General features: G+C 44.1%; 1 protein-coding gene across 1 annotated transcript in view; it reads right to left on the bottom strand.

Moving 5' to 3' along the window:
* hsd17b4 (hydroxysteroid (17-beta) dehydrogenase 4) overlaps positions 1-27922 on the bottom strand; it is a 226239-nt gene that overhangs the window by 142007 nt on the left and 56310 nt on the right. Inside the window, exon 11 of the mRNA XM_070883392.1 lies at positions 16888-17016. Within this exon, the coding sequence (XP_070739493.1) occupies positions 16888-17016 (129 nt within the window). The remainder of the gene's footprint in view (positions 1-16887; positions 17017-27922) is intronic.

Raw genomic sequence — 27922 nt, forward strand, 5'->3', positions numbered from 1 at the left:
GTCTATGCAGCAGAAGCGTTGTTTAAGGACGCCAATGGTTAGCTTCATCAAATTCCATGTGGCAGCATGGCTTTCATTATATGCATGCTGCCCACAAGTGCGTGGGTTGCAGAGTGGCACCATGAGCCTGGTGGTCTGTAGCTAGCTCGTTGCTCAATCGTCACCCTCTGGTTTGTCGTGGTGGATCAAAGACCGAGGGAACTGCGGACTGGCGCAGAATTATATTATTACTGCTGCCAGGATACCGGGCATTCATAATCATGATATGCTGAGCATGGTCGTACACCAACTGCACATTCAGCAAGTGGTAACCTTTGCGATTGCAGTACATCTCAGCATTTGGATGTTGGACCTGCAACGCCACGTGTGCACAGTTGATGGCGCCATGCACCCTAGGGAAGTCTGCTATCCTGGCGCATCCCCGTGCACGCACCACCTGCTTCTCTCTGGTCAGAAAGAAAACAATGAACTTCCCTCTCCTGGCATAAAGAGCACGTGTCACCTCTCATGCAGCAGTGGACGACAAATTGGGAGATGTTACAGAGGTCACCTGCACCAGCCTGGAAGGATCCTGGCATGAAGAAATTTAGGACCACGGTCACCTTCACAGCCACTGGCAGCACTGTCCTTGCCCTGGTGTGAGGCTGCAGGTCCGGTTGCACGAGGTGGCAGAGTTCTGTGAGCTCCTCCTTCATAAAGTGCAGATGCCTCACACACTACTTCTGGCTCAGGCTGAGAGAATTTCTCTCGGAGGTCCTTAAGTGGGTAAGGCCTCCTGCTGAGAGCCCTTCTCCCCCTCCTCCTTCCTTTATGAGCAGCTTGTCCTCTTCTTTGCTGCCTCTGCTCTATCTCCCTGTCATGCTGCAGACCAAGGGGGATGACAACTACAGCACCCATGACTGGGGGCATGTGGTCTGACCAGAACCCTCAAAGTCAGAAGCAAGGCCTTCTCCACTTGTAACACCACTCCCATCACCTCACCAACTTTAAACAACTCTGGAAAGCACCAAACACTTCTACAAACTTAGAGCCAGTAGAAATGAATTAGCAATTAACCAAAAAATGTTTGCTGATCCCTTTAAATATCACTGGTGGTGGGGGGCCCTTGCTGCTACTAAACATATGTTCAGCTGTACGAGGTTAAGAGCGTTAGCTCCAGCGTCGAGGATGAAAATAGCAGCGTTGGCATCAAATTAGCAATTGTCACAATCTGCCCACTCTACTTACATCTAGCACCACTCCCAACACCTGCCACACTGCCCTCACCAAAATGGCGTCTGGCGCAGCATGCACCAGAAGCGTGTGCACAGCATGGACTCAATTTTCAACATAAAGTGGCACCCGTAGCCAATGTTCCCTTTAAGCCATGTGGCCAGGCGGCGCTGTGCAACTGCCGCGCAGCTGACTCACCGGCTTTTAAATAGGAAAAACCACACATGCGCGGTATTTTGAATGGGCTGCTCAGCCCCTTAAAAGGGGTCGCGTACTCCCCAAAAATTTAAAGGGAACGATGCAAGTAGCGCCAAAAAATCAGGCACTATGGAGTCGAATTTCTAGCCGAGGGAATCGTAGAAACTTGCATCACAAAAACCGTCCCCTTGGTGGGGCATTATCAATAAAGCAGCTGCACATAAATTTTGTTTTTGAAAAAAAAATTTATTTTTATATTGTTCGTAAAGCAGCAGCTGGCAAGGGCTAGGCCTGTGCTAAATGGTTACAGCCATTGCATGAAAGCCCAAAATTTGGAAAGTGTTTATCTGTCTTTGGAATCAGTTATCCATATGCTATTTGAGTAGAAAAACACTGGTCAAGACATTAATGATTGTTACAATTGCTGTGCAACTGAATTGTATTAAACTAAATAATTAATGCGGATAATGTATACGTATATTATGATGATGTAATTCCATGAGTGAATTTACAAGAGTGGGAAAGTTGCAGTTGAACTACTGTCTGCTGCAGCATTGGGAATTAGAATTGTGTCCAGTGCCATTACAAAAAATGCAAGGCAAGTTGGGGGAGTAGCAGAATGATTCCCAAATTAAAAGAATTAAAAGACTTAGTAGTTGTGCAGGGGAGTTTGCTGTAATCAAGTGACTTAATTGAGTTTGTCAAGAGAATCGTGAAGATGGGACTCATTTGGCAATGGGCTCAGATCTTAAATCAACTTAAGGTCTCCTACAAAGATTCAATTACATTAAAATGCCAGACTTTTATTTCCCTATGGTGAAGGAGAATTTTTTTTTTAATTAAAACTTTGGCCTGTTAAAAGCTAGTTCAACAACTTACATTTATATAGTGCCTTGAATGTAGAAAAACATCCCAATTCTCTTCACACAGGCATAAATCAAAAAAATGGACAGCAGGCCAAAGGAGATATTAGGAGTGACCAAAGGCATATGAGCAGGAGTAAGCCATTCAGCCCCTTGAGCCAGTTTTGCCATTCAATTAGATAAAGAAAGAAAAGAAAGACTTGCTTCTATTTAGCATCTCTGACAATCCAAGGACATCGCAAAGGATTTTAGAGCTAATTAAGTACTTTCGAGTTTAGTGACTAATGTAATGTACCCATAATTAAAATCTATTTACCCATCTTCAATTGATATTCTTTCTTTGATACCTTTACCCAATAAAAATCTGTCCATCTCATTCGTGAAAATTTCAATAGACAGAGCATCCACAGCCTTTTGGGAAAGAGAGTTCCAGATTTCCACTGCCTGATTCCACTCCTGAAAGCACTTCCTGATTTCACTCCTAAAAGGTCAAGCTCTAATTTTAAGATTATATCCCCTTGTTCTTGATTATCCCACCAGAGGAAATAGTTTCTCCATATCTACCCTATCAAATCTTTATTATAAGCACCTCAATTAGATCACTCCTCAACCTTCTAAACTCAAGAGAATACAAGCCACATTTATGCAACTTAGTTTCATAATTTAACCCTTTAAACCCTAGCATTATTCAGGTTAATCTGCACTGTACCCACGCCAACACCAATATATCCTTCCCCAGACCAAAACTAACACCGTACTCCAGAAGGGATCTGACCAAGGCTCTGTGAAACTAAAATATAACTTTTTCCCTTTGTATACAGAATTGGATATACATGGTCGAGGCATTGCATTTAAAAAGGAAGGGGGGAAATGAAGATAGGGGTTTAGGGTGGGAATTCCAGAGCATTGGGCTTAGGTGGTTGAAGGCACAGCCGCTGATAGTTCGGGAGATGCACAAGAGGCCAGAATCAAAGCAATGGAAAGTGTGGGGTGGAGGTGTTGTAAGAGGAAGTTAGGCAGAAGGAGGGGAAAGGTGAATGGAACTTCTTGCATGATAGGATGCAGACTGCAAAGTTTTAGATGAACTGCATTTATGGAGAATGAGAGGCCAGTCAGGAAGAGCCTTTGGAATAATTGGTTGTGGTGGTGACAAAGGTATAAATGTGGGTTTCAATGGCAATGTTAGCTGCAGTTACAAAGGGCCCAAATTTCCCCAGGAGTTGCTCCGTTTTCTTGGAGCAACTTGATTTTTCTGGAGTATCTTTTTAGTTGCAATTCTGACCATTTAATTTGCGCCAGTGTAAGTGAGTTAGTTAGGTTTTTTTTTTTAAGTATAGTTTTTTTTCCAAAATGGGGCATTCCCAGCCACTTACGCCTGTTTTGGCCATTTAAGCGAGTTTGACCAGCAAATAGTTGCTCCAAACTAACTTTGGCCAGCGTATGTTGCCACTTCTGTCTGCACAGAAAAACCTTACCTAGAGTTAAGGAATCGGCACAAGTAACTACATTTAACGCACCACCAAGCACCAAACAAGGCACAAAAGGTAATAAGCATTCAACAAAAAATAAAGAACTGCAGTAAATAATTAAATTAACAAATAAAGAACTGAAGTAAATCCTACCTTCAACTAAACTCGGCAGTGGTTGGCCGTGCGAGAGTCCCTTCGGTCTGGGATAGGGGAGGGAGAACGAGGCATCTGAACTGGGACACACACACACACACACACGCACACGCACGAAATGTATTCGATTTGGTCAAGAAAATAACTCCACAAAGAGATATTGGATTGGTGCCAGCAGCTGTTGGTTGTTTGCCTTGGTTCGTTCAAAGTTTGCTTTTCTGGCCTCAGCCAGCTTGGTAATTCAGCTTGAGCCAGGTCCCCATCTGCCTCGCCCCCTCTTGGCCTGTTCCTTCGCTTTCACACGCTGCATGAAGCTGTCCCTGCTCTCTGAAGCTTCATGTGCCCCACACACACATTAACCCTGTTGCCGAGCATCACATGCCTTTGACTTGCTGGTTGACAATAATGCCTTTGGCAAGTTATGCTGTAAAGATCCCAATCTTGTCGTAAAATATTCAAGATACTTTAAATCAAAGCGTGTGCCCACACATAGGCACAACGACTGAAATAATGCTGTTAGGGTCATTGGGGGCCTGCTCACATGAACGCGGCATTGGGGGAGCCCATTCGGCCAGGGCTAGGGGCGGCGTGCTTCGGGCCCCTCCCACACAGCCTGCAGAGATTCGGGCTGCGAGGAGCTACTGCACATGCGCGCACACTAACGCGCATGTGCAGAGAACCCGGCACTGTTTTCACGCGTTCTGCTGTGCTGTGTCAAGGACCTGGATCGACCGGACTGCAGGGAGAATACGAAGGTAAATAATAGGCGGCATTTCTGTTCTAAAATGTCGGCGCACCACACGGAGGTGCGCCGTTCTAACCCTGGGGGCAAACTTGGGCCCAATGATAACTAGTGCGGAGTAGAGTGACCGCGACATGCATGGATAAAAGATGAGTAGACCAGAACCTAACACCTGATGACAACCAGGCTATCAGTTTAAAATTTGCAGATAAAACACTCACCGAGATGGGACCGCAGCGCTACTTCGACTCTGGAGACTCATGATACTGGGAACCTTAAGGCCCACGCAAGCACTGGATAATACAGACGGGCGACGAGAGATGCAGCACACGCAGGAAAGACACCACTACATGAACTATGGGGCTTTGTTTAATTTAACGGAATATGCATCCCAGCAGCCAAAGACTGGAGCAAGGACGGAACTTATTTTAAAGCATAATGTTAAGCATGAAATTGTGCCCGTTCTGATCAATATCTCAGGCATACGAATGCCGGAATATTGTACAGAACAAGCAAGAAATATGTATAGTGTATTAAATAAGGTTGTAATGCAGCAGGCTGCCGATGCCATGGGCGCCAGTAGATTCCAAGGACAGGAGCAAGTTCACAGGACCAAAATGGGAATAGTTAATGATGCTGCTACCGGTTTTAACACCAGAACCTCCATAGTAAACTCACTGGGTATACAAGGGCTAAACGAAAAAGTGGAACAATTTAAAGGGGTGATGAAAGGACTATTAGAACGGGCAGTGCAGAATCAGGAAGATCAAGCCAAGCTAGGGAGAGGGGGTGCAGAAATTCAACTGGATGGAATTTCTGTCCTAGAAGCTCATGCCAAAACAATTAATAGCCTTATCGACAGAGAAAAGGAAGATGCTGGAAGGCTTAGACAGGGACAACTCTGTCACGCTTATGGCTTATGGATGGTAGGGCAGATACGCCACAACCTTGATCAGATCCAAAGTGGGGGGGAGGTGCCCGCTGGATAGATAGCTCACATCTGGCTCGACTGGCAAAACAAAAAGGGGCACTGGATAACTGTACCCTGAAGGGACTAACCAGAGTATACCCGGTGATCCCCGACTGCCAGGTGGGCAAAGCTACCGGAGTGGGAGTAGTCATGATGATCCCCATAGTCACACACGACTCGTGACCGTTTCCCCTGTACCAGCTGGAAATTATCGGGGTAATGCAGGAAAACAACTCCCTCCGTTACTATCTGACCACGACCTCTGCTGTCCGCAGAAACAACACTCTATGGGATCTCCTTAAACGAGATGCAAGCAAAGAGGTGACATCACGGTGTGCCCTCACCCAGTGGGACAAGGAGAACTAGACAAGTGCGGGTTCAATCGAACCAATAGATGCGTATTAGAGATAGTACCGGCCCACACACACACTTTGCCAGGGCAGGTTACGGGGGCAAAGGGAAATACTGTGTCTCGACTACGGAATGCTCTTACCAGTATAATGGTTTACAGTGTCAGGACCATAGCCAAACTTTTGCTTTACCCCTCTACGACCCGTTACTTTTGGACAAGCCCACATTATCCAGGTTAGATGCAGAGGTACCGAAATCATTAACTCCATCGATCCGCATCACGATCACCTACAGGATTATGACGAGCCAGAACAGGTCCCTATCCCACATCTAGCTGAGGTACTAAGGGAACGAAGACTCAGAGTGGGCCAGTCTGTCAAGCTCTACCACCAACTACAGACAAAGACTGAAATACTGGAGAAGGATTCCGACACAGAGTTACAGGATGAGAGTTGGTGGAGGAGGGTTTGGAACTGGGGGATGAATGTAAGCATACATCCCTGGATTCGAATAATATCGCACATACTGGTCGGGGTACAGTTGGTCTTGGCACTGACATGGGGTGTTATAGCCTGTCGTACCTGCAGGCATTATGCACGACAAAGGAGATCAGAAACAGAGCTCAAGCGAATAAAAAGAGATCTGTCCAGCAGAGGGACACGGGAATTTGAACTATATCAATTTGATCTAAGCAAATGGAACTCCTGAAACCACATGACTGGCCAGCACGCTGAGGCGGGGAGTACCGATGGTACGTAAAGATATAAATGGGGTAATAAATTATAACTAATGTTGTCGGCTAAAGGGGACTAGGACTAGTCCCTTACCGAAAGGGGGGAATTGTTGTAGGGCGCTTCTGAAGGCAAAGGCACCTGCAGGGCATATGTATGTACATGTGTATAAAATGGCTGCCAGAGATTTTGCAAAGCATCAGGGGAACTCAACTAGCTGATCTGGCCACATTCTTAGGTAACTGTGTTTCTCACACAGGCACACACAATTAAGTCCAAATCAGCACATTCCGAAACCCAGACCAGATGTCTCTGCCCAATTGTACAGAATGGAACTCTGTAATTGTATTAAGATAAGAAAGCTAGGCTCAGGCAGGACCCAAGGACAGTAGAGATAAGGGGGTCTGGAGAACATCACGAGGGCGTGAGATGATCACCCAGTCCCCTGGTGACTGGGGGGCCAACTCCATTGGTCCAGAGGAATCGATTTATAATCTATACTCATTATGATTGGATTGTGTCCAGCCGAAGTAAGCTGTGTAACTTTAGCAAACTGTTGTAAAACATATAAGTATCGATGAATTCCTTTGTTCAGTGGAGAGAAGTGCCTGGAGTAACCCAGAAGCTTCCTCCCCGCCGGCGTAATAAAGACCGTTTTGAAATTGGAACCGACCCAGTGTGGCGAGTGATTCTTCCAGGAAAACATTCGCACGAACACACAATAACCAACAAAAATGATTTTATGGATTATTCACACTCGTAAGCATTAATTGTACGTCATAGAATGCAAGAAAAAATGTGATAAATGCGCTCTAGTAAAAGAATTTCTAAACAACGAAGAAAATTCAGACTTTCAAAGAAATCATAATTTTTATCAGATATAAATACTTCGTGGCTGATTTGTTTCTTCTTTACTGCATTTGTATCCGGGGTGGTAGCAATCAGTTAATGCAGCGGATTCAGCCCTGCTCAGCACTGGTTTCTGCAGCCAGAGTTATATTTAGTGATATGTAGACTCCAAACATATGGGAGCTTTTTTTGCATGTGTAAAAGGGGCGGAACAAGCACATCACTTTTTGGGCTTTTGAGGTGGGGAGGAACGGTAAGAGACCAAATTGGAAAGAGGATGGGAGGGTGAGAATAGTGAAGGGGGAAATGATCATGCGAGCGAGAGCGAGAGCGAGAGCAAAATCGGACATATATGCACAAAAATTACAAGTTGAAATTAGGTTTGTTAGCAATTCAATTTATTACCTGCCCTACTTTTTTTTTTTTTTTTTTTTTAAGTACATCAATGCACTGCCTGGAAGTAGATTCAATAGTAACTTTCAAATGGGAATTGATACATACAACAACTTGCATTTATATAGTGCATTCAAGGTAGTAAAACTTCCCATGGCATTTCCCCACAGTAGAGTTAGTATCAAAATTTGACACCGAGCCACATAAGGAGATATTAGGACATGTGACCAAAAGCTTGGTTGAAGAGGTAGGTTTTAAGGAGAGTCTTAAAAGGAGAGAGGTGGAGGGGTTCATGGAAGGAATTCCAGACTTTGGGGTCTAGGCAGCTGAAGGCACGGCTGCCGATGGTACATAGGATATATAGCACAGAAACAGACCATTCGGCCCAACCAAGTCCATGCCAGCGTTTATGCTCCACTCGAGCCTCCTCCCATCTTTTCTCATCTAACTTCAGCATAACCCTCTATTCCCTTCTCCCTCATGTTTATCTAGCTCCCCTTAAATGCATCTACACTACTCGCTTCAACCACTCCCTGTGGTAGCAGGTTCCACATTCTCACCACTCTCTGGGTAAATAAGTTTCTTCTGAATTCCCTATTTGATTTATTGTTGACTATCTTATATTGATGGCCTCTAGTTTTGCTCTTTCCCACAAGTGGAATCACTTTCTCTCTCTATCTACGCTATCAAAACCTTTCATAATTTTAAAGACCTCTATTAGGTCACCCCTCAGCCTTCTCTTTTCAAGAAAAGAGAGACCTAGCTAATTCATCCATTCGTGAGTTATAACTTCGCGTTTCTGGCATCATCCTTGTTTTGCACCCTCTCCAGTGCTTATGTATCCTTTTTATACTATGGCGACCAGAATTGTACACAGTTCTCCAAGTGCAGTTTAAACCAAGGTTCGATAGAAGTTTAGAATAACTTCTCTACTTTTCAAGTCTATCCCTCCAGAAACAAAACAGATTGCTTGGTTTGCTTTTTCATAGCCTTATTAACCTGCATTGTTACTTTTAGTGATTTGTGTATTTGTACTTGGAGATCCCTTTGCTCTTCTACCCCATTTAGATTCTTATTTTATATGTAATATGTGACTTCCTTATTTTTCTTAAGAAAATGTAATGCCTCACATTTATCTGTGTTAAAATTCATTTGTCAACTATATGCCCATTCTGCAAGTTTATTAATGTCTGCTTTTAATTTGTTGCAGTCCTCTTCAGTATTGATTACCCCTCAATTTGAACACAAGAAATAGGAGAAGGCGACTGGCCCCTCGAGACTGCTCCGCCATTCAATAAGATCATGGCTGATCTGATCTTGGCCTCAACACTATCCTGCCCGCTCCCCATAACTCTCGACTCCCCTATCATTCAAAAATCTGTCGATCTCCACCTTAAATATATTCAATGATGCAGCCTCCACAGCTCTCTGGGGTGGAGAATTCCAAAGATTCACTACCATCAGGGAAGAAATTCTTCCTCATCTCCATTTTAAATGGGCGACACCTTAATCTGAAACCATGCCACCTCGTTCTAGATTCCTCACGAGGGGAAACATACTCTCAGCATCTAACCTATCAAGCCCCCTCAGAATCTTGCATGTTTTAATAAGATCACCTCTCATTCTTCTAAACTCCAATGAACATAGGCCCAACCTGCTTAACCTTTCTTCATAAGACAACCCCTACATCTCAGGAATCAACCTCGAGAGCCTTCTCTGAACTGCCTCCAGTGCAAGTACATCCCTCCTTAAATAAGGAGACCAAAACTGTACACAGTACTCCAGGTGTGGTCTCACCAATGCGCTGTATAGTTGTAGCAAGACTTCCCTACTTTTATACTCCCTTGCAATAAAGGCTAACATTCCATTTGCCTTCCTAATTACTTGCTGTACCTGTATGCTAACTTTTTGTGTTTCATGTACAAGGGCCCCCAGATCCCTCAGTACTGCAGCATTTTGTAGTCTCTCTCCATTTAAATAATAATTTGCTTTTTTATTCTTCCTACCAAAGTGGATAACCTCACATTTTCGCACATTATACTCCATCTGCCAATTTTTTGCTCACTCACTTAACCTATCTATATCCCTTTGCAGATTCTGTGTGTCCTCCTCACAATTGTTTCCCACCTATCTTTCTATCAGCAAATTTGGCTACAGTGCATTCAGTCTCTTCATCCAAGTCATTAAAATAGTTGAGGCTCCAGCATTGATCCCTGTGGCATCCCACTAGTTAGTTTGCCAACCTGAAAATGTCCCATTTATCCCAACTTTGTTTTCTGTTACTTAGCCAATCCTCTATCCACACTAATATATTACACCCAACCCGGTGAACTTTTATCTTGTGCAGTAACCTTTTATGTGGCACCTTATCGAATGCCTTCTGGAAATCCAAACACACGACATCTATTGGTTCCCCTTTATACATGTATGCTAACTTTTTGTGTTTCATGGATGAGGCATATAAATTGGCCAGAAAAAGCAGCAAACCTGAGGACTGGGAGAAATTTAGAATTCAGCAGAGGGCAAAGGGTTTAATTAGGAGGAGGAAAATAGAGTATGAGAGGAAGCTTGCTGGGAACATAAAAACTGACTGCAAAAGCTTCTATAGATATGTGAAGAGAACAAGATTAGTGAAGACAAACATAGGTCCCCTTGCAGTCAGAATCAGGTGAATTTATAATGGGGAACAAAGAAATGACAGACCAATTGAACAAATACTTTGGTTCTGTCTACACGAAGGAAGACATAAATAACCTTCCGGAAGTACTAGGGGACCAAGGGTCTAGTGAGAAGGAGGAACTGAAGGAAATCCTTATTAGTCAGGAAATTGTGTTAGGGAAATTGATGGGATTGAAGGCCGATAGATCCCCAGAGCCTGATAGTCTGCATCCCAGAGTACTTAAGGAAGTGCCCCTAGAAATAGTGGATGCATTGGTGATCATTTTCCAACAGTTTATCGACTCTGGATCAGTTCCTATGGACTGGAGGGTAGCTAATGTAACACCACTTTTAAAAAAAAAAAAGGAGGGATAGAAAACAGGGAATTATAGACTGGTTAGCCTGACATCAGTAGCAGGGAAAATGTTGGAATCAATTATTAAAGATGAAATAGCAGCACATTTGGAAAGCAATGACAGGATCGGTCAAAGTCAGCATGGATTTATGAAAGGGAAATCATGCTTGATAAATCTTCTAGAATTTTCTGAGGATGTAACTAGTAGAGTGGACAAGGGAGAACCAGTGGATGTGGTGTATTTGGACTTTCAAAAGGCTTTTGACAAGGTCCCACACAAGAGATTAGTGTGCAAAATTAATGCATATGATATTGGGAATAATGTATTGGCGTGGATAGAGAACTGGTTGGCAGACAGGAAGCAGAGAGTTGGGATAAACGGGTCCTTTTCAGAATGGCAGGCAGTGACTAGTGGGGTGCCGCAGGGTTCAGTGCTGGGACCCCAGCTATTTACAATATATATCAATGATTTAGATGAAGGAATTGAGTGTAATATCTCCAAGTTTGCAGATGACACTAAGCTGGGTGGTGCTGTGAGCTGTGAGGAGGATGCTAAGAGGCTGCAGGATGACTTGGGCAGGTTAGGTGAGTGGGCAAATGCATGGCAGATGCAGTATAATGTGGATAAATGTGAGGTTATCCACTTTGGTGGCAAAAACACGAAGGCAGATTATCTGAATGGCGACAAATTAGGAAAAGGGGAGGTGCAACGAGACCTGGGTGTCATGGTACATCAGTCATTGAAAGTTGGCATGCAGGTACAGCAGGCAATGAAGGCGGCAAATGGCATGTTGTCCTTCATAGCTAGCAGATTTGAGTATAGGAGCGGGGAGGTCTTACTGCAGTTGTACAGGGCCTTGGTAAGGCCTCACCTGGAATATGGTGTTCAGTTTTGGTCTCCTAATCTGAGGAAGGACGTTCTTGCCATTGCAGGAGTGCAACGAAGGCTCACCAGACTGATTCCCAGTATGGCAGGACTGACATATGAGGAGAAACTGGATAAACTGGGCCTGTATTCACTGGAGTTTAGAATAATGAGAGGGGATCTCATAGAAACATATAAAATTCTGATGGGATTGGACAGGTTAGAGGCAGGAAGAATGTTCCCAATACTGGGGAAGTCCAGAACCAGGGGTCACAGTCTAAGGATAAGGGTTAAGCCATTTAGGACCGAGATGAGGAGAAACTTCTTCACTCAGAGAGTTGTTAACCTGTGGAATTCTCTACCGCAGAAAGTTGTTGAGGCCAGTTCGTTAGATACATTTAAGAGGGAATTAGATATGGCCCTTACGGCTAAAGGGATCAAGGGGTATGGAGAGAAAGCAGGAAAGGGGCATTGAGGTGAATAATCAGCCATGATCTTATTGATTGGTGGTGCAGGCTCGAAGGGCCGAATGGCCGACTCCTGCACCTATTTTCTATGTTTCTATACACCCTGCTCGTTACATCCTCAAAATTGTTCAGCAAATTTGTCAAACATGATTTCCCTTTCATAAAACCATGTTGACCCTGCTGGATTGTATTATGATTTTCTAAATGTCCTGCTACTACTTCCTTAATAATGGACTCCAGCATTTTCCCAATGACAGATGTTAGGCTAACTGGTCTATAGTTTCCTGCTTTCTGTCTGTCTCCTTTCTTGAATATAGGTGTTATATTTGCAGTTTTCCAATCCGTGGGACCTCTCCAGAATCCACCAATGCATCCACCATCTCTGCAGCCACTTTTTGGTGTCATCCCCAAATTTAGAAATTGTGTTTTTGATTTTAAGTCTAAAACGTTAATATAAATTGTGAACAACAGTGGTCCCAGCACTGATCCTTGTGTGACCTTACTTTCCACCCTCTGTCACTGAATAGCTACCCATTACCCCTACTCTCTACTTTCTGTCTTGAAGCCAGCTAACTATCCATTCTGCTACTTGTCCCGATTCTGCATTCTCTGACCTTATTTATTAGTCTATAGGGCCCAAATTTGGCCAGTACAGATTTCTGGCGCACTCAGATGCTTTTCTCGAACAAAAAGGGCGGCAAAAGTCTTCAGGCCGAATTTGGCTGCTCCCCAGCCTCTCCACGATGGTGGATTCGGGGGCGGAACCAAGAGAAGAGATAGCAGAGGCATTATAGAATAGAATAGAATCATAGAATGATTACAGCACAGAAGGATGCCATTTGGCCCGTCGAGCCTATGCCGGCTCTCTAAAAGAGAACTTCAGCAAGTCCCACACCCCGCCCTCTCCCCGTAGCCCTGCAATTTATTTTCCTTCCGGTGCTTATCCAACTCCCTTTTGAAAGCCACAACTGAATCTGCCTCCACCACCCTTTCAGGCAGACCCTAACCACTCGCTGCGTAACAAAGTCTTTCCTCGTATTGCCTTTGGTTCCCTGCCAATCATCTTAAATCTGTGGTTCTCGACCCTTCTGCCAATGGAAACAGTTTCTCTCTACTCTGTGCAGACCCCTCATGATTTTGAACACCTCCATCAAATCTCCTCTCAACCTTCTCTGCTCTAAGGAGAACAACCTCAGTCTCTCCAGTCTATCCACGTAACTGAAGTCCCTCATCCCTGGAACCATTCTTGTAAATCTTTTCTGCACCCTCTCTTAGGCCTTCACATCCTTCCTAAAGTGCAGTGCCCAGAATTGGACACGATACTCCAGTTGAGGCCGAACCAATGTTTTATAAAGGTTCATCATAACTGCCTTGCTTTTGTACTCTATGCCTCTATTTATGCCCAGGACCCCATATGTTTTTTTAACCAACAATAACTTGTATTTATAAAGCGCCTTTAACTTAGTGAAATGACATAAGGCGCTTCACAGGAGTATTATGAGACAAAAGGCCACATAAGGAGAAATTGGGGCAGGTGACTAAAAGCTTGGTCAAAGAGATAGGTTTTAAGGAGCGTCTTAAAGAAGGAAAGAGAGGTTAGGTTTCGGCAGGGAATTCCAGAGCTTAAGAGTCTAGACCAATGGTTGAACGATTATAATTATTACACACAAGGTTGGGGCAATGTCATGTAGTGTCTCTGGACTACATATAATGGAGTAACAGCAGTCCTCCAAATGAGTGTGTGCTATGTGACCTTCCTCATGTCAACCTGCCGCCTCCCCTGCTGCTAACCATTCGTCTGTTGCTTTCTACTTCCAGATGACCAGTTACAGGTGCCAAATCCCTCACAGCAAACATCCACCTCAGGCTGTCATGTGGGGGAGGAGGAATTTGGGGAAGAGGAGCTGATGGAGCAGCCTACTCGAGGTGGGGCAGATGCACTTGACACCTCTTTTGCAACCGGCAAACACGTCGTCTGAGGATTAACTTACATTCACGGGCTTTGACATCTCCGAGGCTCCTGGGACTAGTGGCGTGCAGCTACGCAGTTCATGTGTCGAATCCCGTATGCCATCTCTCCAGAGGGAGAGTCAGAAAAGTCAGTTTGCTGACAGTCAGACACAGAACTGGACATGGTGGAACTGTCCAGGGAGAGCATCCAGCTCATCAGTCAGCTCCTTAATATCCTGGGAAGGATTCCCGCGACCATCGACAAACTCACTGCGACCATAACAGAGGTAGGGTCGCAGACTATGCCCACGAGGCTGGTGGCCTCCACCAGTCATACTGGAGTCCCCAGTGTGACACCCAGAAAGACGCCGATCAAGAGGCTCGCCAGCCAGAAGCTGTGCCTTCCATGCCACGAGTTAATTCAGTGCGTCGCCAGACAGTGTCTCCAATGTCTCTCCCCTCAATTCAGCAGGACTCTGGCTGTCTTGCTGCACAAACTCTTGGTAGGAGTATGAGGCCGGGGGTGGGGGGGGAGAAAAGAGAGAAAGAGCCGGTGGTAGAAGACGGTTGGGGCAGAGGTTTGTTGTTTTGCTGTTATTTTATTAAAGCTTTCAAAGTTTCCCAAGTCTGTTCATAGTTATAAAAGTTCAGAATGTTTAATAAATTTTACTAAAGTTTCAGAATTACGTTTAGAAAGTTCAAAAAGTTTACAATGTTTAATAAATTATTTTGTTCACCTTAACCATTCCTGTGTAGTGTCTCATTTGCAGAAGAGGAGGAATAGTCAACAAGGTGGGATAGAATGGCCTGGCATCGGTCAAACTTGCCGTTCACTCTTCAAGCAAAGTGTTGAATTATGAGCTGCTGACGCAAGGCTTTTGCAACGGCAGAAGCGCCGCGAGGCCTCCCCTGTCTGCCTCCTCTTCCACCACCGCCCCCCACCCCCGCCCCTCTCTCTTGAGGTGGTCCTGCAGTCCCCATTAGCAAATCCTGTCCCCTCATGATGGCGAAGTTGTGTAGCATGCAGCACACCACAATGAACTCAGCGACCTGCTCAGGATAGTATTGCAGGGAGCCTCCAGAGTGGTCCAGGCATCGGAAGTGCTGCTTGAGCACTCCAATTGTCTGTTCAACGATGTTGCGTGTGGCTGCATAGCTCTAATTATAGTGATGCTCGGCTTCTGTCTGAGGATTCCAGAGGGGGGGGGGCGGTCATGAACCACGTGGCGGGGCTGTAACCTTTGTCCCCCAACATCCAGTACTGGCTTTGTGATGGACGCTGGAGCAGGCCTCAGACACAGTGCTCTCACGCAAGATGAAAGCATCATGGATATTGGGCACTGACTGCCATGATGCGCTGAGTATGGTCGCAGACGATCTGTACGTTCAAAGAGTGGAATCCCCTTTGGTAAACCTCTGGATTCTGTAAAGGTGCTCACAGCGTGATGTGCATACAGTCAATGGCACCCTGAACCTTGGGGAAGCCAGCAAATCGTCCAAAACCTACAGCCCTCTCATTCTGGGTCTCCTTGGTCATTGGGAAGTTTATGAAGTCCATCCTGCGTGCATACAGTGCAGTAGTCACCTGGCGAATGCAGCAATGTGTAGCGTGCTGTGAGATCGAGCATATATCCCCTGCTGACGCCTGAAAGGAGCCGGAGGTGTGGAAGGCAAGTACCACAGTCACCTTCACCTTGAAGGGCAATGCAGTCCTGTTGCCGCTGGTAGGCTGTAGGTCTGCCTTTATGAGCTGGCATATTTCTGACCACCTCCTTTCGGAAGCACAGCCTTCTAACGCACTGAGCCTCAGAGAGCTGCAGGTATGAGCGCTGTTCCCTGTAAACTCATGGGGGGGGCAAGACCTCCTCCCCACACGTCTACGTTCAAAATGATCATTAAGCCTTCTTGCAGCTTGACGCCATATAAATATAGCAGCCAGGAATAATGGCTGACATAGTATAGCCCCCATCTTTTAAAATGTCCTTCAAAACGAACTATAAACTCACATAAAACTTCACTATGAAAAATGCAGCCTTTTTCTCCCAATCCTTTTATGCACTCAACATCTGCTCCGTTTGCGCCGGTGCGCCCTGGGTCTAACCGCTTTTTGCTGGCAGGTTCCCGGGCGGACACTAACTCGGGCAATATGCTTGAAAGTTCTGCCCAGAGCGATAGCGCAGCGTTGCATGCCAATTGACGTCATCCAAACGGTGAAAACATCGGGCGAGCGCTAAATTTTAGTGCCACCACAAAACCACTGCCGAAAGTTTCGTCCGGGCGCAAAATGTTGTGCGTCTCATTTCACGCCAAAAAAATATCATTTTTGCAACCCACCCAAGCACTAACCGGGTCACAAACCCCACATGCAAAATGAGCGGAATAGCCTCCTTCTGTGCTGTAAGATTCTATGATTCTATCAATGGTCCATGACCTCCAAAAATCAGCAAATGTCACCAAGTTCCCCCTCTTTCAAATCCACAATTGGTTACAACAGTTAATGTTGGGGCTTGCCTTTTCACTTAACAGTATCAAGGTATATTAGTGCTTATTTTATCCAGATCCTGGATAGTGGGCCATTTCAGAACTGTGCTCCAGGCAGATTCTGGACACTTTCATAATTCACAAACTCCAAACTTTGACAAAATCTCCAACAAAAATTACCTTTGGTGCTTTGGGGTTTGGTAGCATTATCAAAGTCACAGATTCGTTCCCAGTTGTTACGCACTGCTTCAGGTGTCATTTGTTGATTCTTTTGTCTTACAATAGCACCCAATGTTCGTTCCCAACGCACTAACAAAAAGAATAAGCAGCATAATTATAAAGTTGTTGACTCAAAACAGGTATGATGCAAATGTTTCCAAGACTCACATTTGCATTGAAGCAGTAAACATTATTTGAACTTCTGTTCAACTTTTTCAAAATTCTAAAAGATTACTCAGATATACGTTTTCATTTCTAGACATTTCTCAGTAGTATTTGAACAAGCATTTGCACTCTTTTAAAAAAAGCTTCCAGATATAAAAAATTATTACATTGATATTCTAAATAAGCTGAGCCTTCATATGTAGTGTTGATCTGAGGATTTAAATAATGCTATGTGTTTTACATTGAACACCTCATATCAACGTGTTTTAACTGAATTGAGTTTTAACCGAGTTTTGTGAAGAAAGTTGCCTGAAAACATCAATGCTCAAAATTAAACAGATTTGGCTCATGTTAAGTTTGCATAAATTATTCCCATTATCATTCCTTACAAAAAAAAATCTCAGTTCCAACCCCCCTCCCTTTAATTATACGATCAACTTGGCTTAGTTGGCAGCACTCAGACTGTAGCTGCAAGCCCCACTCCAGGGCATCAGCACATAATCTCGGCTGACATTTCAGTGTAGTATTGAAGAAGTGCTGTTAAACCAAGGTCTCATCTGCCTGTTCCGGTGATTCAGACGGACATAAATGAACTCATAACAGTAGTCAAAGAGTAGCAGGATCTCTGGTATCCTTCCCAACATTTCCCCCACCAACAGCATCAAAGTGGTCATTCATCTCATTTGTTGTTTTTGGGATCAAGTTGAATACAAATTGGATGTCGCATTTGCTTACATAAGAGAGACTACACTTAGTAATTAATTGGATAAAAAATTCTTTGGAATGTCATAGAGACAGGATATAAACGCAAGTTCTTGCTTGCTTTCTTACTCTAAACATTGCATCATACGTGTACTGAGACATCATCAATACTGCAGGACAAATGAGTTATTTAATTACAAAAAGCTTATTAACCACTACGTAGACATATGCTAATCTGCAGCAAAGTTATTAATGCATCTTGCCAACCATAGATAAGCATCAATCCACTGATAATCTTGTGTTTTTTCACCCATTCTTCTTGGCAGCTGCCACACTTCCCATTCTATCTCAAACTGTGGTTCGCCAAGAAAATTCATGCCAGATCATAGGCCAATTCTTGACAGTGAACATTTTTTTGGTGAATCTTTAAAGATAAATTAGTATTAAGCATGATATCCAAGAAAATCAGTTGTCAAAACGTCTGCGTATTACTGATAGGAAACTTGTTTATGACTGGCAAGATGCCTGGCTGCTTGTGGGTAAGGAGTCTGCAAAGAGCTGACAAGATGCCTGCTGGTTTACAAGCTGCTCATGATAAGGTGACATGGTTGGCAGACTGCCTGTGTCAGGCAGTGGTAACAGGTTTTGCAGTTCTGACAATGATCATATCCGAAGCAATACAGATAAGTAGGTTCTCTGGATATGTGAGACTGAAATGCACTTCTGATTAACATTCTTTTATGGAAAAAGCACTGAATGAACAAAAGGTAACATTCTACATAAACCTTAAAAGAAATTCAGTATCACTTCAAAAGAAAAGTTTCATCAGGTAATGGATCGTCCTAATGAATAGTTAATTATCTACAGTAATGAAGTTAATTATCTACAGTTACTAAAAACACCCAAGTATTACATTTCTTTTCAGGATTTCTGGACTTTACAGTAGCCCTCTGAGCAAAATCATCAGTACCTGGTCCGGCCCACTATTTAAATAGAAAAGGGAAATCATGCAGTCAACTATACTGAAAGTGGCTTAAATTCAGTGCCACTGCTTATCCAAAGTTTAATTACCCAAATCCTGTGATCAAACCATGTTGAGCACCAAAAACATATATATATTTCTATTCCATGAACAGGTATCAAGAAAACTGCAAAAATTGAATTTCAAAAATTGTTACAATACAATATTGTAGTCCGGGAAGTACACTGGTGGAGCGTGGGAAAGAAGAGTTGTGGAAGAGAGAAAATACTATCCTCATTTGGTAGCACTGTAATCTTGACAGGCATATCAACTTTTTCAATTCTGAATGTCTGATCTTGAAAGCCAAAGATACTGTGCAACAGTGCCTCTTCTATTAAAAAATTATTTCCAACTTCACTTTCTGGCAAGATTTTTTGCCCAAAATGTTATACTTCCTTGAATTAAAATATACAGTCCCCAGTAGTGCCATAACAAAGATGCGATAAGATAGTTATTTTAAAATCTTTATTTTAAAAACAGAGGTCCTAGTATTGGGAAAACATGAAGCATATAAAACCAGATTTTTTTTTTTTTTTAAAAGCAGCTACTGCACGTATAAAAAACTAACAGATTGCTCAGACAGGGTCTGGACCTCAAATAACTCAAATTCCTAAGATGTGAACTGTAACTGATTTTTAAATGGTCTTCGCACTTTACTTGTTAGTGTGTAATAAAAAAATGTCTTATCCCTTCCTGTAGATTTGGATTGCCCCAATACTGGACCAAAAGTTCGTATGTACTGCAAATATATTACATGCGGAAAATAAGGTAACATATCAACCCTATTCTACATATAGATATGTGTTTATCAAAAAATAGCTGGATTAACAGTCTTAGATTATGTAATTTCTTTTATAACAAATGGTAAAATAGCTTTTATTCTACAAAAATCTAACTTTCTCTCACATTTTCTGTCTTCAGCATCCAATTCCAAACTGCTCTCCAACGCAGATGCTTTTCTGGTCTTTGTAAATTCCTGTTAGTGATCACACATTCTAGCAAGTGATTAATAACATGCCAAATACTGAAACAGTGATGATGATGATCATCAGCAGCAGCATAGGCAGTCTCTCGTAATCGAGGAAGACTTGCTTCCACTCTAAAGGTGACCGTACAGTCCGATACGGGAATTACAGTTTCTGTCACAGGTAGGACAGACAGTGTTTGAAGGAAAGGGTGGGTGGGTAGTCTGGTTTTCCACACGCTTCTTTCGCTGTCTGCATTTGGTTTCTGCATATGCTTGACAAGACTAGAGGTGCTCAGCGCCTTCCCGGATGCTCTTCCTCCATTTAGGGAGGTCTTGGGCCAGAGATTCCCAGGTGCCGGTGGGGATGTTGCACTTTATCAAGGAGGCTTTGAGGGTGTCCTTGGAATGTTTCCTCTGCCCACCTGGGGCTCACTTGCCGTGTCAGTGTTCCGACAAGAGCACTTGCTTCGGGAGTCTTGTGTCGGGCATGCGGATAATGTGGCCCGCCCAACAGAGCTGGTCGAATGTGGTCAGTGCTGCGATGCTGAGGAAGTTGGCCTGAGAACACGGACATTGGTTTGCCTGTCCTCCCAGTGGATTTGCAGGATCTTGCGGAGGCAGCGCTGGTGGTACTTCTCCAGCGCTTTGAGGGGTCTACTGTATATGGTTCACGTCTCGGCCATATAGAAGGGCAGGTATCACTACTGCCCTGTAGACCATAAGTTTGGTTCCAGATTTGAGGTCTTGGTCTTCAAACACTCTCTTCCTCAGGCAACCGAAGGCTGCGCTGGCACACTGGAAACGGTATTGGACCTCGTCATTAATGTCTGCCCTTGCTGATAGTCGGCTCCCGAGGTATAGAAAATGGTCCACGTTGCCCAAGGCTGCGCCGTGGATTCTGAGGCACGGGGTCAGGTTGGCGGAGGACCTTTGTCTTGCGGATGTTTAGTGTAAGGCCTATGCTTTCGTATACCTCGGTGAAGATGTTGATGACGGCTTGAGTTCGGCCTCTGAATGCACGCAGACGCAAGCGTCGTTCGCGTACTGTAGTTCGATGACAGAGGATGGACGACCTTGGATCTAGCCTGGAGGCGACGAAGTTTGAACAGGTTCCCATTGGTTCTATAGCGGGGGAGCTTGTTGAGAATGAGATGGAGCATTGCAGCGAGGAAGATCGAGAAGGGCGTTGGCGCGATGACGCAGCCCTGCTTGACCCTGGTCCGGACGTGGATTGGGTCTGTGGTGGATCCGTTGGTCGGGATCATGGTTTGCATGTCGTCGTGGAGCAGGCAGAGGATGATGTCAAACTTTTGGGGGGCAGCCGAAGTGGCGGATGACGTTCCATAGTCCCCAACGGTTGACAGTGACAAAGGTCTTTGTGATGTTCTCTGCATTTTATCTTGTAGTTGTCGCGCAGTGAAGATCATGTTTGTTGTACCCCTGAGTGGATGGAATCCGCATTGTGACTCTGGGAGGAGCTCTTCAGCCACAGGGAGAAGACAGTTGAAGAGGATTCTAGCAATGACTTTCCCAGTGGCCGACAGCAGGAAGATTCCTCTGTAGTTACTGCAGTCGGACTTGTACCCTTGTTTGAAGATGGTTATGATTACGGCATCTCTGCAATCTCCCGGTATGCTCTCTTCCTTCTAGATAAGGGAGCTGAGGTCATGCATTCGTGCCAATGGTGTTTCTCCGCCATACTTTAGTGCCTCGGCGGGGATTCCATTTGCTCCTGATGCCTTATTATTCTTGAGCTGACGGATGGCCTTTTCTACCTCGTGCAGGCCAAGAACAGAGAGACACTCATTAAGGACACCGAGGCAGTCAGGGCCCACTGGAAGGAGCACTTCGAAGATCTCCTTAATCGAGACTCTACAATCATCTCAGCAAAACCCCAGCCCTGCACTGAAAGAATAGTCATTTACTATCAAACACAAGTTAGCTCTCCTTCCCCATCCTTTTAAAATGTTCACCTCATCAAGGCACTTCATCACAAAATATGTTACATGTTGGAATGCTCCTGCTTTTAATGCTGATTTGAGAAAATGTGAAAGTACAGTTGTACTTATCTCGTGCCTCAGCTACTATTCTGGATAAATCAAATGACAAATCCTATCTAGCATGTAAAATAGATGCTCTAAAGTGCACAAATTGCAAATATCTTGACCGACAGCACCACCAAGAGGTTACTTCAATGCAAACGTAAATTTGACTCACATACATATATGCTTGCACACACGCACAAACACTCCCATACAAACACTCACACAAAGGCCAGAATTTTGCCGGTGCTCAGAGGGCAAGTTCAGAGGCAGGTCCGCTGTCAAAGTATAAAATTGACAGCAGGTCAACCCGCCACCATGTCAATTTCCCCAAGTGCCAGATCTGTCTGTTTTTTTTTTAAAAAACAGACCCAACACCAAGCCAATTGAAATAGTTAAGAGCTGGTTAAAAGGTACTTAAACAGCATTTTAGTATGTACTTACCATTTTTCCAGTTTTTTGATGAGTTTCACGACACTCAGGGATCACATCAGGTAAGTAGATCGGATTTTCAATGACTCTCCATTGCTCTGAATAGGTGACAGCTGCAAAAGTGGTATAAAAGCTACCATTTCACAGCTATTCACTTTCCAATGTTAGAAGCTGGAGCCTTCAGTATTTGGAATACACTTTTCAGCTTTACGCAGGTTGGAAGTGTTTGGAGTAAACTCTCTACCCAGTGTCACTTCCTTGAAGCAATCTCTCTCACCATTGACGGATCGCTTCCGTCGTCTCAACTTCAGCTGCCATCTATTGAATAAATCTCATCTTGGGCCTCAGAATTCCACCACGATCAGCCCTAACACCAACATCACCAGGCACACCAGTGTCACCAACAACACTAACCTGCTCCGCCGACCACTTTGTTGCTCGGGAGGCCAGGGATGGCCTCACCATGACCAGATATACTTCACTTGACGCTGTACACCCTGGCTGCCACATGATGTGCCAGGTTGGCACCACCCCACACCAACACCATAAAGCATCCCTGCAATGCCCAAGCCATTCCTTTCACAATCACCACCATTGTGCAGGGTACCATTATGTCTCACCATTCACTGCAACTCACTATGCCACTTCCAAAGGTGCACACAAATCAGTCCAAGGCGGAAAAGTGTTGAAAATAAAGATTTCAATGTTTGGCAACACAACAGAAACTTTACATGACCATTGGCAAAAACACCCAAGTGCCTACCCTGGAGTGTTGTATGATTGGACAAGGATGAGGGCAAGTGTGAGGGGTGGCTAGTGAGATGCTAATGTGATGATGTAGATAGAAAGAGAGGGATGGGTCCCAAGGTAAGTTGGTGTGAGTAAGGATGTGCAGAAGGGCAGGGAAGGCAGAGTGATGGGGATGTGATGAGTGGTACAGCAGGACGAGAATGAGTGTAGCTTTGCAGTAACATTTTGTGATCTACTGAGATCACGGAAAGGTTTGTGCCACTTCAGCCAGGTCCTCCTGACGACATTTCTGCTGGTGTCCTCCTGTGCAATATGCAACCAGTTTGCATTGGTCTCCTGGGAGGTCTCTTCCACCCATTGGAAGGGAAGAGAACCACTCAGTCCTGTGACTCCCTCGACAAGCATCTTGAGGGAGTCATGGGTGAGCCTGGGTGCAGCCATGCACCTTTGTGCAGTGCTGGTCAGTGCTTGCAGCACCTCAATGCTGCAGAACACTGACAAGCACAACTATCAAAATGAATGTGGATGTGGTCCCTTTAAGGAAACTGGCTGATGACACGTCATCAAATGACATCATCAGACCCGCTTCCTTTTAATTGGCCAGGAACCTCGCAGGGCTCAACAAGCCCCATCAACGGAAAATTGCATTCCGCTACCGACTTCAGCCGCACTGAGCCCGCCTTGGTAAGCAAAATCACAGCCAAACACTTTCACACAAATACACAAAATCTGTGTACATATATACACATGCACGCACACACGCAGATGGTGAGAGAACCATCACGAGACAAAAACCTACTTGATCTCGTCCACTATCTGTCACAGATGCATCGGTCCATGACAGTATTGGTAAGGTGACCACCGCACAGTCCTTTTAGAGATTAAGTCCCTTCTTCACACTGAGGACAGCCTCCATCATGTTGTGTAGCACCATCACCGTGCTAAATGGAATAGATTCAGAACAGATCTAGCAGCTCAAAACTGAGCATCCATGAGGCACTGTGGGCCATCAGCAGCAGCAGAATTGTATGCCACCACAATCTGCACCCTCATGGCCCAGCATAGCCCTCACTCTACCATTACTATCAAACCAGGGGACTAACACTGGTTCAATGAAGAGCATAGAAGAGCATGCCAGGAGCAGCACCAGGCATGCCTAAAAATGAAGTGTCAACCTGGTGAAGCTACAACACATGACTACATGCATGCTAAAACAGCAGAAGTAGCATGTTATAGATAGAGCTAAGCAATTCCACAACCTGTGCTCCAGAACTAGCTGTGCCTCTAGCAAAATCAAATCCGGCCAATTATCGCCCCATCAGCCTACTCTCAATCAGCAGCAAAGTCATGGACGGTGTCGTTGACAGTGCTATTAAGCAGCACTCACTCACCAATGCTCAGTTTAGGACACGCGTGTGCGCACACGTGCGTATATATATATGCCATGTTCATATATGCGGCTGTGCATATTACACAGGTGCAGCGTCAAGAATCCGGAGTTCCAGAATCCGTACTGTTCCGGAATCCGGGACTGTTTGTATCAGAGTCATCCGGAATACGGAAAACGTTTCAGAATCCGGATCCCCACCGCCGACCTCTCCCCCGCCTTAGGCCACCGCCGACCTCGCCCCCGGGCCACCGCCTCCGACCCGCCCCCGCTGCCTCGGGCCGACTCCTTCTCACCGCCTCGGGACAATCTCCTCTCCCCTCCCCTACCTACCTAGGCCCAGATATTTCCGGACTCGGGATGTCAGAAAGACATTCCAAAGTCCGGAAATACACGAACCTGGGCTCGGGCGTTTCCAGATTCAGACATCAAAGACGTTCCGAAGTCCGGAAATACACAGAATCCGGAGCGGCCTCGGTCCCAAGACTTCCAGATTCTCGACGCTGTACTTATATATGCATTTATGTGCGTCAGCGTGTCTTTTTTTTTTAATTAGTTCATGGGATGTGGGCAGCGCCAACGAGGCCAGCATTTATTGCCCATTTCTTTTTGCCCTCCAGAAAGGCATGCATACACATATATACAACTCCATTCAACAGATGCCACACACCTCCTAGAGGCTTAATGAAGTACATTATTGGTAGCCAGCTGCCTATCTACCTTAACAGCCATGCAGGCACATTGCCCAGTGGAGCACTTACAAAGGAAAAAAAAATAGAAAAAGCGGGGTATGCCTTTGGTTGAAGAGTAACATACCCTCAATAGATTACTTAAATAGTATCCTTAAAGAAAAGAAACCGTTCCTGATCCTGACCTTGAACATTTTTGTATGGATATTGATATCTTCATGTTTAATAATTTCAAAGAAACATGAAAAGCTTACAATTGTTCACAGATCAGTGCTGAGACATATTCAGGGTTTTACTTTTCTGTATTCTCATTTCCCAGTGACAGCATTTAGAGCTGTTATAGTTTAGCTGTGCAAACAAATACAAATTGATCAACAGATGGTGATTGCAATGAATTTAAACTAACGAAAGCACCAGAAGCAGAATGGATAGTCAGTCCCACCTCAGCAGAGTTGTCAATCTTAGTAACAAACATAATTACATTGGAGCAAATGCCAAAATCTTTGAGAAGGGTTGGGAAGGAGGACATTATAGTACAGTACATATGTAACAAATGGAGAAACAAAGGGGAAGTTTCACAGCTTAAACAAAATGCTGGGAAGAATCACGAGTCTGCTAATGCCTTCAAAATTCAAACACAGTAAAAATGTTGCATTTCAAACTCTTCTGACATATTGAAATGCAGAAGCAAGATTTTCCATCATAATTTAAAAGAGTTGAACTTTTAAACTTCATTTACCTTGCAATTTTTTTGTGTCATTAAAATATTTTATATTAGGTGTGTAAACAAATTAAGAGCACTGCAGTTTAAACAAATAGTCTAAACAGAATTCAACAGCAAAAACTAAATGGCCATCCACTTACACATAATAAATTTAGGCACAAGAATAGGAACAAAAAAATGCAATTAGGATCAAACGACCCCACCTAGCTAACATCTCCTACAATCCAGTCGCCCTGCTGGAAAAGCTTTCCAGTGTCTCAAAGTCCTCCTAGTATAGCTTTGTCATGAAAGGCGCTATAGCCATTGGTGGTTTTGTTACTTGTACAGTCTGCTAGCATGCTGGTATACTATTTATACTAGCAATTTATTCCATAACCCCAAAACCCTTTGGATGGAACATTTCCATTCTTACTAACTTCCAAATTTTTAAACCGGTGTCCCCTTATATTTAAATCCTATACCTAAATCATAAGTGCGACATCCCCACTGACACCTGGGAGTCCCTGGCCCAAGACCGCTCCAAGTGGAGGAAGTGCATCCGAGAGGGCACTGAGCACCTCGAGTCTCATCGCCGAGAGCATGCAGAAATCAAGCGCAGGTACCAGAAGGAGCGTGCGGCAAACCAGTCCCACCCCACCCCTTCCCTCAATGACTTTCTGTCCCACCTGTGACAGAGTCTGTGGCTCTCGTATTAGACTGTTCAGTCACCAAAGAACTCAATTCAGGAGTGGAAGCAAGTCTTCCTCGATTCCAAGGGACTGCCTATGATGATGAAATCCTATACCATAGTGAACATTTACATTTCTTTAAATTATCTTTAATTCTTCCATGCAGCTAGGTCATGGTACAGAATTTTATTTTAATACAATCTCTGAAATGAGAATAGAGAAAACTAAAACCCAAAATATTTCTCTATTAGCACTGAACTCTGAATAATTGAAAGATTTTAATGTTTGCCTGAAATTATTAAGCATCAAGACATTTGCTCTGCTGGAACCAATCTCCTCTCATCTCAAGCATAACCAAACACCAAAGTTCTGACTTGATCAACCTCTCTGAGCTCAACTCCTGCGGCACGAATTAGGAATACAGACTGGTACACAAAGAAATGGCACAGATAAAGACTGACAGAGAAACAAAATGTAGAGTGCAGGAGATATAACTGAAAGAAAGCAGACAGAGGGAAGGAAGATTTGACAGAGTCAGACAGGCGCAGACAAGAGAACGAGGTCTCAGATACAGAGGGACAAAGAGGAATACAGAAAAATTAGAAGACATAGACAAAAAAGAATTAAGAGACAACAAATATAATTCCATGAAAAGAGACACACAAAGCAATACCACAGGAAATAAATAAGAATATAATAGTGTTAAATGGTGTAGGGTGGGAGGAGGCTCTTGTGAAGCATAAATACACTATAGACCAGTTGGGTCGAATGGTCTTTTTCTGTGCTGCGATTTCTGTGTAATAATATATACAAATACCACTAAGAACAATAAAGCAATGTACCATTAAACAAGGATGCTAGTTCGAGAATTGGAATTTTAAGAACGAGCACAAGATTTAACTTTTTTTTAAATTATAAACCTTTAGCTATTTGTTTACAATTCTTTGTGGATGTGATGTATTTGGATTTCCAGAAGACATTCGATAAGGTGCCGCATAAAAGGTTACTGCACAAGATAAAAGTTCACGGGGTTGGGGGCAATATATTAGCATGGACAGAGGATTAGCTAACTAACAGAAAAGAGAGTCAGAATAAATAGGTCATGTTCCGGTTGGCAAACAGTGACTAGTGGGGTGCCGCAGGGATCGGTGCTGGGGCCTCAACTATTTACAATCTATATTAATGACTTGGATGAAAGAACCGAGTGTAATGTAGCCAAGTTTGCTGATGATACAAAGATGAGTGGGAAAGCAAATTGTGAGGACACAAAAAATCTGCAAAGGGATATAGATAGGCTAAGTGACTGGGCAAAAATTTGGCAGATGGAGTATATTGTAGAAAAATGTGAGGTTATCCACTTTGGGGGAAAAAATAGAAAAGCAGATTGCAATTTTTCTCCATTTAAATTATAAAGTGCTTCAGTACAAAGAGAAATCTGTGGGTAGATAC

The sequence above is a fragment of the Pristiophorus japonicus genome, chromosome 1 (genome assembly GCF_044704955.1).
Source record: "Pristiophorus japonicus isolate sPriJap1 chromosome 1, sPriJap1.hap1, whole genome shotgun sequence".
Classification (NCBI taxonomy): Eukaryota; Metazoa; Chordata; class Chondrichthyes; family Pristiophoridae; genus Pristiophorus; species Pristiophorus japonicus.